Raw genomic sequence first — 13,932 nt, 5'->3', positions numbered from 1 at the left:
TGGCTGTCTTTGGTTAAATTGTAACTAGACTGGTAGAACAGTGGCAACCTCTGACAAGTTTGTTTAAAGAAGTGGTGAGAAACGCCATATGAGCATTTTCAGAGTTACCAGATTGAAAAGTACAACTAATTACTAGAGAGTGCAACTAGTAATTAGTAATCCAAATCCAGTTCATGACCCAAAAGAAGACAAATTAATGAGCTCCCCAAGAAAAAGTACTTCATTAAAGCAATCCTAAATAGGCCAAATAAGTTTAATTCTAAGCATGTCATCCTCATGTGTGCAGAAAGTCTTTCATGTTCTTCTCTTCTGGCTTAATAAAACAGTTTGTTTGTTTTATTCAAGCAAATGTTATCCCAATTTTTGAAAATGGCACCATAATCCAATCCAACATACCACACATCCTTTGCTGAAGTCATTGTTCCTAGATGCACTGAAGAATGTTATATGCAAATTTGTTATTTCAACAGCTTTTAAATCTGCTACTTCCATTTTGGAGTTGATTACCATAGCAGACTAAACTAAAAGGATGATTCTGACTTAAAAAATGTTCTTATAAATGCTGAGGTGATGCATCATTTTGAAATATGGAATTTTTTGTTGATAAGTTGAGTACTGCTTGGCATCCTTAAAGATAAAAAATAGATGAAGGAATGGATGTTTTGCAGCATAGTTCTGTCAATTTCAATGTGAGGACTTGCCTGACACTATTGTGAAAGAAGAAAGAACTGATGTAAGGTGCTACTTGGTCAGGGAACTGACAAGTGTCCAACCCACTGAGCACTATAATCAGAATTCTTTGCCTCATAGATGATCATGGTACCAGAAGAAAAAAGCACAAACTGGGGTGTTGTTTACTATAACAAATTATCCTGAGTTTGAGACAATTTTCAACCAAGTGAGGGAAACCAAAACTGTATTCAGATCTTCTCTTTCAAATGAAGAGTTGGAAATGCTCTTGACAACCAAGTCTAGACAGCAGGGCTATTGTAATGTAAAAAAAAAATTTTGACTCGTCATTTCTGAAGAGGACAAAGTTGGCAACAGTATCTTTCTTGAAGCAATCAAAATTAGTTGAATTGTATGTCTGTAGTTTAATATAAAATGTGTTTGTTGATTAGTGAAATTTAATTTCTACAGCAGTGTGGTGTAAAACAGAAGATTTTTTTCTGAAGAAACCTGTTTTTTTTTTTTTTTTTTGCTTATTCTGGCCCAAAAATGTTATGAAGTGTTACTTATTCGATGTAGTGCAATATCATGGCAACTCGTTAATGTATCTCATAAGTTAAGTATATCTCATATACTGATTAAGTATATGAGATATACTTAATGATGCCAATTTATAACTACTTAAGTAGTAGGCTACGTTCAGAAATGATGCAGTTGCACGAACTTGTATGCTAGTTTTCCTCCTGCTTAAAATTAAAATTTCCTCCTCCAGCTTTTCCAAAGTCAAAAGTTGGCAGTTGTGCTAATAGTAAACCAACTTATTCATTGAATATTTTATTAGTGACTTGTTACCATTTGTGACATGTGATGAACACCATTGTTGAGAGAGAGAGAGAGAGAGAGAGAGAGAGAGAGAGAGAGAGAGAGAGAGAATGCAAATACTAATGGTTTGCTCTATACATAAATATGATTGTATATTTTAAGATTCTTGAATAAAACTGTTGTTTTCTCTTTCTCTCTTAGAAAATAAAATAATCGCAGCATTAATAAATTGTGAACCTGAACCACTGCTGGCAATAACAGATCCAGGCTCCCTTGACACACATTTTCAGATAGTTAGTACACTAAGTGATTTGGTGGACAGAGAACTCGTGGCAACTATTGGATGGGCAAAACAGATTCCAGGTAATTTTTATTTGAATAATATTAGTTAAAATTTGAATACCAAGTTGTAAATCAGACATCCAGTGGAAACTTTAGATTATCTTTCTGTTCTAGACATATATTGCATTTTTTTTCCAAAACACTATTTCAGACTACTTACAGGAAATATGGGCATTCTCATCACATATAGCTACATGGAAGTAGACTTAAACTCTTTTTCCCTCAAGTGTTTCAGGCTTTTATCATTTATCATGAAGTGTTTGTGATGCAAACCTGCAGCTTAATTCAATATTGCCTCAAATATGTCCTAATTTCCTTGATCTTGTTTTTACCTACCTTTTTTATTCATCTTTCCATCAGTTCTAGTATTTTGCTCTCTCTCTCTGAATTTCAGGAAAGTCATCATCTAATGTTATAAACTTCATATGTATTTCCCATCTATCTGGCTGAAAAACAAAGGAACCATCTTATAGCATTCTGAAGCCCACAGCTGTCTTCAAAGTCTTTGCTAATTACTAATTCTCTCCTTTTCAAACTCTGTCGATTCCTTTCAGGGCTAGCTTTAGGATAAGCCCAAGTAGGCACTGGCCTAGGGGTGCCAATGCCCCTAAACCTTGGTGCAGTTGGTAAAATTAATCATTCCAAAAAATGAAAATCTTTGCATCAGTGGGAGGGGGGGGCACCATCAGTCAGTGTGACCTAGGTGTGCCATATAACCTTGAGTCGGTCCTGATTCCTTTAACCTCATTGATAAAATCACTAAGATCAGTGACCATAAAATCACTGATCTTAGTGATTTTATGGTCACTGCTCTTCATGGACTAATGTTACTAGTGGAGTCTCTCAGAGTTTGACCCTTAGCATCTGTTTCAATATTTAGGAAAGCATGTCAAGTTTAATGTCTAAGTTTTCTGATGATACAAAGGTGGACAGAGTAATTAAGGGGCCCATCAAGCTCTCAGCTGCCCACATCAACGCCAGAGCTTGCACTTGGGCATCGCGTGACACAGAGGCAACCCCCAAGGCAGAATGCGCTGGTCCCGAAGGAGCTAGTAGTTGTTGGTGACTCTATTGTCAGGGAAACGGGGAACATGCTTTGTAAAAAAGATAGGTGGAACAGGACCAGGGTATGTCTGCCAGGGCAAAGGTTGATGACGTTGTAGAGCGAATATCATCTTTTAAGGGCACAAAAGGTGATATAGTTGTACACGTTGGCACTAATAATATTAAGAGTAGGAGACCGGCAGAATTACTTAACAAGTACAGGTCACTGTTGAACAAAAGCCAAGAATTAGGGTTGAATTTGAAAGTGTCTGCAATTCTGCCCAGACACGATAGGAGGGAGTATATGATGAGAGCCTTGTCAATCAATTCGGCCCTGGAAAGATTGTTTTTTCAGCCTGGACTGTACTTGTTAACAGTAGAGATTGCTTCTACAGGGATGGGATACACTTAAATAGAAAGGGTGCAAGAATATTTGCTGATGCTATCGAGGCAGTGTTAGGTGGGTCGGAAAACTGCTAGCTTGGGGGGAGACAAAGACCAATAGATTGAGAGAACTAAGAATTGAGAATTGAGAGAACTAAAGACCAACTAAGAAATATTGTTCAAGGTTTAGGCCAAAATGGATGTCAGATGAACTAATGAGGCATATGGCAGAGAAGAAAAATGCATGGGATACTTACAAATTAACACATGACACAGAAGCCTATAATAGATACAAGTTGATATGCAACCAAGTTACAAAGGAGGTTAGGCAGGCGAAGGCAGATTACGAGAAATCCTTGGCAAGGGATGCAAAGAAAAACAGCAAAGAGTTCTTTACTTATGTAAACTCTAGAAGGAAGGGGATGAATCAGATTGGTCCACTTGATATTGATGGGTCAACTGTTGATGATCCTGCTCAGGTAGCTAACAAACTAAATGAATATTTTGCATCGACATTCACACATCAGGAGTTATTCAGGAAGGGGAATGCCAGAGGTGTATTCAACTCTAGCAGTAAGCTACAGAATCTTGAAATAACTGGGAGTAAAGTGGAGGAGAAACTGTTGAAGATAAACACAAGAAAGGCACCCGGGGTGGATGGGATCTATCCAGTTATATTAAAGGAGGCAGCAAAGGAAGTAAGCAAACCCTTAGCCATAATTATGAGAGCTTCCTTGGACTCAGGGGAGGTACCCATAGACTGGAAATGTGCAAATGTGACCCCAATTCACAAAGGAGGATCAAAGGCTGACACAAGTAATTATAGACCTGTGAGCTTAACTTCTGTTCCAGGAAAATTAATGGAGGCACTGGTTAAAGAAGCACTGCAGGATCATTTAGACAAGACTTCAGTTATAGCTCAGACACAGCATGGTTTTGTTAAGGGGAAGTCTTGCCTGACCAACTTGATTGGATACTATGATGCAGTCACAAAAGAACTGGATGCAGGGAATAACTTTGATATTATATACTTGGATCTTAGAAAGACTTTTGATACTGTTGCACATGAAAGACTGCTACACAAATTGGAGCAGTGTGACATTGGAGGCAAATTGCTGCTATGGATAAAGGGGTGGTTGAGGGGGAGAAGACAGAGAGTGGTAATCAATGGACACTGCTCATCGTGGACTAATGTTATTAGTGGAGTCCCTCAGGGCCCAGTGTTGGGTCCATTATTGTTTTCTGTATTTATAAATGATATTGATGATGGTATATCAAGCTTAATGTCCAAGTTTGCAGACGATACAAAGGTTGGCAGGGTTGTCAAGGACACTACTGACACTATGCTGCTGCAACAGGATCTGGAAAGGTTGAGCAGATGGGCTGAGAGGTGGCAAATGAAGTTTAACATTGACAAATGTAAAGTACTACACACGGGAAACAGCAACCCCAGAGCAACGTATCAACTCTGTGGTACTACACTGACAGTGGTAGAGAATGAAAGGGACTTGGGGGTGGTTGTGCAGGCAGATATGAAGTTCTCTGAGCAGTGCAGACGGGCTGCAAGAGTAGCTCATGGAGTATTGTCAATGATATACAGGAATTTTTCCAGCAGGGATAAGGAGGTGATTATTCCATTGTATAAGGCAATGGTCAGGCCACACCTAGAGTACTGTATACAGGTCTGGAGGCCTCATTTCAAGAAGGATGTAGAGCTGCTGGAACGAGTACAGAGAAGGGCAACAAGATTAGTGAATGGAACAAAGGGGTGCTCTTACGAAGAAAGGCTTAAGTTTTGCAAATTACAGTGTCTGGAGACTAGGCACCAGCGAGGTGATCTGATAGAGGTGTATAAAGCCTTGAATGGTTTAAGCATGCTCAATGCTGATGGGATTCTTCCTCTAGCTCAGAAAAAAAAAACTGAGAGGGCATAAATTCAAATTGAGGAAAAAGACAGATGTAGGATAGACGTGCGGAAATTTGCCTTTAGCCAGCGGGTGGTTGGTTGGTGGAACAGACTTCCATCCCTTGTGGTGGAGGTTGATAGCCTAAATAAGTTTAAGGCTCAGATGGACAGGTATTTTGAACGAACAGAGGGGTGAAGTGGAAGTGGGTTTTTTTTTTGGCTGATGCTGCATAAGCTTGCTTTCTTGCATCAAATGCCTCTACTAATGCTAATTAAGATATGCCACTTTAATATGGTAGATGGGCTGAAAAGTAGCAATTGAGGTTTAACATTTGTAAATGTAAGGTTCTGCATTTGGGTAGCAGTAATCCCAGAATAGAATACCAGTTGGGTGGCATCACATTCAGGGTAGGAGAGATTCAAAAGACCTAGGGCATGAGGTTCTCTGAGCAGTGCAGACACGCTTTTAGGAGAGCTTACAGTGTTTCGTCAGTTTTATATTGTAGTTTTGCCAGTGGAACAAGAAAGGCCTTATATGTTTTATAAGACAGTGATTAGACTGCATCTTGAGTACTGCATACAAGTCTCATTTTAGAAAGGATGTGGATCTGTTTGGAATGGGTGCAGAGAAGAGCAACAAGATTGGTTAGGGAAACTAATGGGTTCTACTTGAATACTATATACAGGAGGAAAGGACTAGCTGAAACTGTACTGTCTGTTAGCCAAAGCTATCAATAGTCAGATTTTTGTTAGATGCAGCCATAAGCTTCATTAATTTTTCAGACACTGAAATGCAGCATTATTACTATCACCTAAGAACTTACAGGGAAATGGTTATTTGAAAGCATAATGAGCAAACTACCTGACTAAAGCTTGCAAACTTCTTTAAGCCTGCATCCTTTACAAGATTCACATCAGTAGGGAATGCCAAGTAAGTAGAATTTTTCTTTCCATCGGTCTGCCAGATATGTCAGACATCAGTAGGGTATCATTTGTGTAAACTTCCAGAGAAAGTATTCTCAAGAGCTCTTTAACTGCACCAACTCATATAATCGTAGCGTTAGTTTTTAATGTGGGTTTTTTTTTTTTTTTTTTATATTTCTTAGTATTATACAACAATTTTTCATAACATTCTTGCAGTTGACTTTAGTTTTACCCCCATGTGGTGTGTTAAATTAAAGCTTTACTGTTCAATAAACCTCATAAATCTGGCACCTCTTGAAATCTCCATCAACAACAACGCTATCAACATTCACTAAATGATAAACATGTTTTTTGCATAATTGCCTCAGTCAGTTGCTTCATGTACAAATATCAGTAGTCGGGTTTTTGTTGAGCATGTTGCTTATATTATTATTATTGTGTTGTTAATCTTGCTCACAAATAGTAATTAGACAATTTAGTGACCCTACAAATTTCTCTATTGTTGGAGCACAGCAAAAATGGCTCAATCAGTTCAGAAGCATTAGTTTAATGAATGGCCACTCACAGAACTAATCCTGCCCATTCTCAGGTGGTTCTCCAGATTTTTGCACATTTTTGTAAACATGGCCAGAAAATGGGTGGTGCCAGATTTGGGAGGTTTGACTGTAGTGTATAATTCACAAAACCAAGTGCTTCAGAATGCGCTCTGCTTAGCATTAAGAGAATTCTGTGTGCTGCTAATAAAGAGACCTTCCATTGAGACACTTGAATCGACCCTGTGGTTCTGAAGCATAAACCTTTTGTTATGATGTGCTATGGTGTGTTATCAAGTAAAATCCATTCTGAACAATCCAACACAGGAATCTTTATTTGTGCCAAATTGAACAAACATTTATTAAATACATCCAAAGATTAATCAGGTATGACCACACACCTGAAAGAACTGCTACTACAGGATTTAGAAATTTACTTGATGAGTCATTCCATCATAGAATTAGTCTAACCAGTATGCAGTTTCTACATTGAATGTTAGGGAAAAGCATTTTTATCCAGATTAAACTATTGTTGTTTGCATGCAGCATATGAGGCATAAATTGCCTAATTACTATTTGTGAGCAGTCTATGGTATACTCAGATTTATAAAGATGGATCGAATGTGAAACCAAAAGTTGGGATAACAGTCCAGTTTTTCTTTCAAACCACATTGACCCAATAATTTCCAAATAAATAGAGTATCTGTGCTACAGACTACATGCCGTTTACTTGCTTTAAACTGAATTTACCATAAAATGATCTCAGTAGCATAATTTTATCTGACCCACCCACTCTCTTAAAGTCCAATGGAATAGGAACACAACTACACACCCAATCATTAGCAGATTTAAAACCAGGTATCAAAACTAAACTTTGATATTGATTTTGCTGGATCCGAGAACATGTAGAAATAACTTGAATGCTGTAGCGCTGTGCAAGATGGTGCCATGAAGAAAGCTCAAGACTCAATTGCAGATAGTATTAGTCATTCAGGCTGTAGAAAAGGGTGATAAGGAGTCAGTAATTGCTATTAAATTCGGGATTCCTCCTAATATACTCTTGATCCATCTAATAAATAAGGATGCAATTTGGTAACAGGTAGAACGTACTCAAGAAAAAAAATAAGAAGTGCAGGTTACCCAGATGTAGACCAATGTGTAATGAAGTGGCTTATTCTGTACCAAGAAAAGAACATCCCATGAAGTGAACACTTATTTGTGAAAAGGCTTGTTTGCTATGTTTCTTAACATTGAAGGACTTAGGGCAAGTAGTAAATGGGCATTACATTTCCAAAAAAGACATGCTATCAGTCTTTATTTTTTAGATGTGACTGAAACAGTTTCACTTGGTGATTTTGTAAATGTTGATTGTGATATTGAAATTAACTGATGCAGAAAAATTTTCTTGAAGCAGTCTTACTGCAGAGATAGTTTCTCAAATATAAACATTAAAAGAACAAGAGGATGAAGTAAATAATTATGTTGATTTGACAGTACAAGAAGGAATTAAGTGCCAACATGTCAGGAAACTCAGGTGGCAGTAGATTACTGCATAGATTTACTGAAGGTCTTCCACTCACACCAAAAAATAATTTCTCTGCAATAAATCATATTAGGAACATTGTTGAAAGGGAATTGATAAAGAAAATTTTTCAGACTCTTCTAAATGAATATTTTAAAGTGAGTGTATGAGTTTACATTTTTAATAAAAGTGCCTCCGTAGCCAGGTGGGCAAGAGCAGCAGTGCGTAGTACACTCTTCTTGATTAGACCGGGGTTCGAGCCCGTGACCACCAAATGCGGAGGATGCGGAAAGGTCAGGGAATGACCCACCGCATATCCCCGGAGCAATATGGCCTTAGTTGCTAATGCTCCTAAAAACCAAATAACAACAACAATAATTTTAATAAAAAAGCAATAAATTTCAATAACTATCAAGTCTCTACTATATAACAACAACGACAACAAGAAACAAGAATACTTCACCAGTACTGTCATGTCTAATCATAGGTTTGGTAAATTATGACATTAGAAACTGTTAGGCCAATGACATTTTACCAACCTGGCCTTTTTAAATTTGTAATAAATCAATCCAAGGTGTTAGATTTTTCTTAGAAATGGATGAAAATATATATTTAGTTTAAAATTCAAATCAACTTTAATCAGTTTTGGTAACACTAATTTGCAATTTCCTCACCAATTGCATTGTCCAGGGCTGTATGCAGTAATCAAGATGCAGCCTAACCAGGTGCCTCCGTAGCCAGGTGGGAAGGAGCAGCAGTGCATAACACACTCTTCTTGACTAGACCGGGGTTCGAGCCCATCACCACCAAATACGGAGGATGCGGAAAGGTCAGGGAATGACCACCGCATATTCCCGGGGCATTATGGCCTTAGTTGCTAATGCTCCTAAAAACCAAATAACAAACAAACAGCCTAACCATTGCCTTGTTCAATGGAATAATCGCCTTCTTATCCCTACTAGCAAACTTCCTGTATATCATTGACAAAATCCCATGGGCTGTCCTGGCAGCCTGTCTGCCCTGCTCAGAGAAGTTCACAATTACCCCAGGTCTTTATTTTTCACTACCCTAAGTGTAGTACCACACAGTTGGTATGTTACAGATGTCTTAGGTCTCAAGAATGGTCAGATAAGTGGTAACTATATTTTAATTCTGCAAAATGCAGAGTTTTGCACTTGGGAAACAATTCCAGTATAGCTTATACTCTTGGAAGTGTTGGCTTAAAAATAGTACAGAAAGAAAGGGATTTGGAGGTTTGGTACACAGCAGACATGAAGTTCTCTGTATATAATACATCAGGCAGTAAGGGTGTGCTACGCACTGCTGCTCGTTCCCACCTGGCTACGGAGGCGCCTCAGGCAGTAAGGATATTCCGTATTGTGCTGTCAGTGATTTATCAAGCAACTGCTTTTAGATGTAGGTAAGTTATAATCTCACTGTATAAGCTAGTTTTGAGACTGCACTTGAAATAGTGTGTTAACTTGTATGTTTTTTTTTTTTTTTTTATATGTAAACCCCAAACACGAGAGGTGCTAGAACCTATAGTACTTAGTACCGTGCTTGGGTTGGAGGTTGAAAAGTTGAAAGATATTTCTTGACATTGGACTTGAACTTCTGTAGACTGTAATTTTCAGAAAATACTATGAAGGAAGGTTGTTCCAGAAAACAGCAGTTGAATGAATAAACGAGGAAGATGAAAAGTTGGTTCTGTGAGTTTCAAGTTGGACAGTAAATTAATGTTGATTGGTGGCGGCACGTGTTCGGACTGTTTTGAAAGAGAGAGAGCGAGAATTATAGAAGCCAATTCAGAAGAACAGTGCCCATGGAAGTATCTGTAGAAGAGGTATGCAGCAGAAACAGTACGTCTATGAGACAGCGAGTGGAGAGACTCTGTTAGAGATGAATCATTAATTAACATAACTGTCCTCTTCTGGATGGAATCAAGAAGCCTGAGAGAGGTTTTGGGGGCACCACCCCAGATGTGGGAACAATAATCCATGGCAGGGTGGATTTGTGATTTATACAGAGTGAGCAGCTGTTTGTTTGTTGTTATTTGGTTTTTAGGAGCATTAGCAACTAAGGCCATATTGCTCCGGGATATGCAGTGGTCATTCCCTGACTTTTCCGCATCCTCCGTATTTGACGGGCTCGAACCCCGGTCTAATCAAGAAGCGTGTGCTATGCACTGCTGCTCATTCCCACCTGGCTACAGAGGCGCCTAGCAGCTGTTTGGAAGAAAAGTATCGCCAAGAGCGAAAGAGAAAACCAAGTTTTTTAGATGCAGAGGAAGCAATATTTGTAATGTGCTTGTGCCAAGAGAGATTAGAAGTCAGGGTAATCCCCAAAAGAGATATATCATTTTGCCTAGAAATAGGACTGTCATTAAAGATAAGCATAGGAGCAGAGGAATCCTTTTTGCGAGATATGAGACAAGACTGAGTTTTAGAAGGGTTGAAATCAATTAAGTTGTCTTTGCCCCACTGGAGAATTACCTGAAGATCGGCATTTAAGGAATTGGTAGCAGATTTTTGAGAAGTTGAAGCTGATTGAGCAGGACAAGGTTTCTCAAAATGGATAGTGGAATGCAATGTGCTATCATCAGCAAAACTATGGATAGGATTTCCAGTCAATGGAAGAAGGTCATTGATATACAAGAGGAAAAGAGTGGAGGAGAGAACTGAACCTTGGGGGACACCAGCATTAGTGGAGAAGTTAGAAGACAGAGAGCCATCTACCATCACCCTCAGTGAGCGATCAGAGAGAAAACTGGATAACCAATTACTAAAAACAGTTGGCAAACCATAAGATGGAAGCTTGTTTAGAAGACCTTTATGCCAAACGCGATCAAAAGCCTTTGAGATGTCAAGAGCAATTACTTGTGTTTCACCGAACCTTTCCATTGAATTAGTCCATAAATGGGTAACATAAGCCAGAATATCACCAGTGGATCGACACTGACGGAATCCATACTGGCAATCATTGATCAGATGGCAGGTTTCTAAGTAGTTTAAGAGTTGGCAGTTAATTGATTTCTCCATTACTTTAGAAAGAGTAGAAGTAATTGCAATGGGACGATAATTGGATGGAAAGGATTTGTCACCCTTTTTAGGAACTCGCTGGATATGAGCAAATTTCCAAGCAGAAGGAAAAACTCCTTTGGAATAAGAAAGTGAAAAAAGGCGGCAAAGAATAGGAGTAAGTTCAGGAGCACAGGTTTTGAGAACAAGTGGAGAAATACCATCGGGACCTGGAACTTTCTTAGCATCAAGATTCGTCAAAATCCTTTTGACGGAAGACCACAGGAGGCATTGAATGGAGCGTGTTGGGAATGGTTGGAGGTGTTTTACCAAGATCATTAATACATGAATTGGAAGAAAAATGGGATGCTAGCAAGTCAGCTTTATCCTTGGCTGAAGTGACAACAGAACCATCTGGTTTGGACAGAGGTGGGAGCAGATATGGGCAAAAGTTGCGGCCAGTAGCTTTGGCAAGAGACCAGAATGCTCGCCTACCATTAGGGCAGGAAGCAAGTTTTCTACTCTTAGCCTGTTCAAACTCTAGTTTGGACTGATTAATAACTGCTTTACAATTGTTGCGAGCTTTGGTGTAGGCAGAAAATGAAACTGAAGAAGGAAACTGAAGAATTAAAAACAAGCCAATTACGATATGCAACATTCTTCTCTTGAACAGCCTTAGTACATGTATTGGGAAACCAAGGTTTAGATAAAGGACGAGATTTTAAAGTGGAGTGTGGGATAAGCAGCATGTTCGAGAGGCAACCAGAGAAAGTAATACTCTTGATCTGGTTATCAGCAGTGATCATTCGTGTATTAAGAATTTGCAGATAAAGGAACCACTAGGTGGCAGTGATCACAGTGTGCTGAAGTGATATTTACTCAAAGAGGTAACTACCGTCAGGGGTAAAGGAAAGGGTTTTTGCTTCCGTAAAGGGGAGTACAGTGGTCTCAGACAGTTTTTAAATTCTGTACAGTGGGATCGACTGACGATGTTACAAACAGTAAATTCTAAGTGGGAAGCATTCAAGGAATTAATTGTGGAAGCTACTAGACTTTTCATACCGATGAAGAAATATTGTTCAAGGTTTAGGCCTAAATGGTTATCAAATGAACTAATGAGACTCGTGACAGAGAAGAAAAATGCATGGGATGCATATAAATTATCAGGCGACGCAGAAGCCTGTAGCAGATATAAGCTAGTCTGTAATCAGGTCACAAAGGAGGTTCGGCAGGCAAAGGCGGATTACGAGAAATCTTTGGCAAAAGATGCTAAGAAAAACAGCAAGGATTTCTTTACTTATATAAACTCTAAAAGGAAGGGGCTGAATATGATTGGTCCACTTGACATCGATGGTTCGACTGTTGATGATCCTGCTCAGATAGCAAACAAACTGAATGAGTATTTTGCATCTACATTCACACGTGAGGAATCATTACAGTTTGAAAATGGAAGAAGGTTATCAAATTGTAGCAGTGTGCTTAATGATTTTGTAATAACTGAGAGCAAAGTGGAGGAGAAATTGTTGAAGTTAAACATAAGAAAGGCACCTGGGGCGGATGGGATCTATCCAGTTATATTAAAGGAGGCGGCAAAGCAACTAAGTAAACCCTTAGCCATAATTATGAGAGCATCCTTGGATTCAGGGGAGGTTCCCACGGACTGGAGATGTGCAAATGTATCCCCAATTCACAAAGGAGGTTCGAAGGGTGACACGAATAATTACAGACCAGTTAGTTTAACTTCTGTTCCGGGTAAAATAATGGAGTCACTGGTTAAAGATGCATTGCAGGATCATCTAGACAAGACTGCAGCAATAATTCAGACACAGCATGGGTTTGTTAAGGGAAAGTCTTGTCTGACAAATTTGATTGGTTATTATGATGTGGTCACAAAGGAACTGGATGCAAAAAATAATTTTGATATCATATACTTGGATTTCAGGAAAGCTTTTGACACTGTTGCGCATGGAAGACTACTGTACAAATTGGAGCAGAATGGTATTAAGGGTAAGTTGCTACAATGGATAAAAGGATGGATAAGTGGGAGAAGACAGAGGGTGGTAATCAATGGGTGCTGCTCTTCGTGGACTAATGTTATTAGTGGAGTCCCACAGGGTTCGGTGTTGGGTCCACTGTTGTTTTGTATATTTATCAATGATATTGATGAAGGTATATCAGGCTTAATGTCGAAGTTTGCAGATGACACGAAGGTTGGCAGGGTTGTTAATGACAGTAATGGCAGTGTGCTACTGCAACAGGATCTAGATAATTTGGGCAGATGGGCTAAGAAGTGGCAACTGAAGTTTAACCTTGACAAATGCAAAGTACTGCATATGGGTAGAAGTAACCCCAGAGAAACGTACCAACTGTGTGGTACTACACTTAAGGTGGTAGAAAATGAAAAAGACCTGGGAGTAATTGTGCAGTCAGATATGAAGTTTTCTGAGCAATGTAGACAGGCTGCTAGGGCAGGTCATGGGGTTTTGTCAATGATATATAGGAATTTTGCTAGCAGGGAAAAGGAGGTGATTGTCCCTCTGTATAAGGCAATGGTCAGGCCACGCCTTGAGTACTGCGTACAGGTCTGGAGGCCTCATTTTACGAAGGATGTAGATTTGCTTGAGCGTGTACAGAGAAGAGCAACACGATTGGTGAGGGGAATGAAGGGATCCTCTTACCAAGAGAGGCTTAAGTTCTGCAAATTGCAGTGGCTGGAGACTAGGCACCTGCGCGGTGATCTGATTGAGGTCTATAAGGCCTTGAATGGGT

The 13,932-nt window shown here is 39.2% G+C and overlaps 1 protein-coding gene across 1 annotated transcript in view; it reads left to right on the top strand.

Annotated features, from left to right (window-relative positions):
• The window catches only part of ERR (estrogen-related receptor), a 130,775-nt gene that overhangs the window by 63,278 nt on the left and 53,565 nt on the right, over positions 1 to 13,932 (top strand). The window contains exon 6 of the mRNA XM_090386344.1: positions 1,693 to 1,854. Coding sequence (XP_090242470.1) covers positions 1,693 to 1,854 — 162 coding nt within the window. The remainder of the gene's footprint in view (positions 1 to 1,692; positions 1,855 to 13,932) is intronic.

The sequence above is a fragment of the Mastigoproctus giganteus genome, chromosome 12 (assembly GCF_048544385.1).
Source record: "Mastigoproctus giganteus isolate SK-2022 chromosome 12, ASM4854438v1, whole genome shotgun sequence".
In the NCBI taxonomy this organism is placed as follows: Eukaryota; Metazoa; Arthropoda; class Arachnida; order Uropygi; family Thelyphonidae; genus Mastigoproctus; species Mastigoproctus giganteus.
The sequence above is the reverse complement of the archived record's forward strand: the minus strand, read 5'-3'. Positions and strand labels throughout refer to the sequence as shown.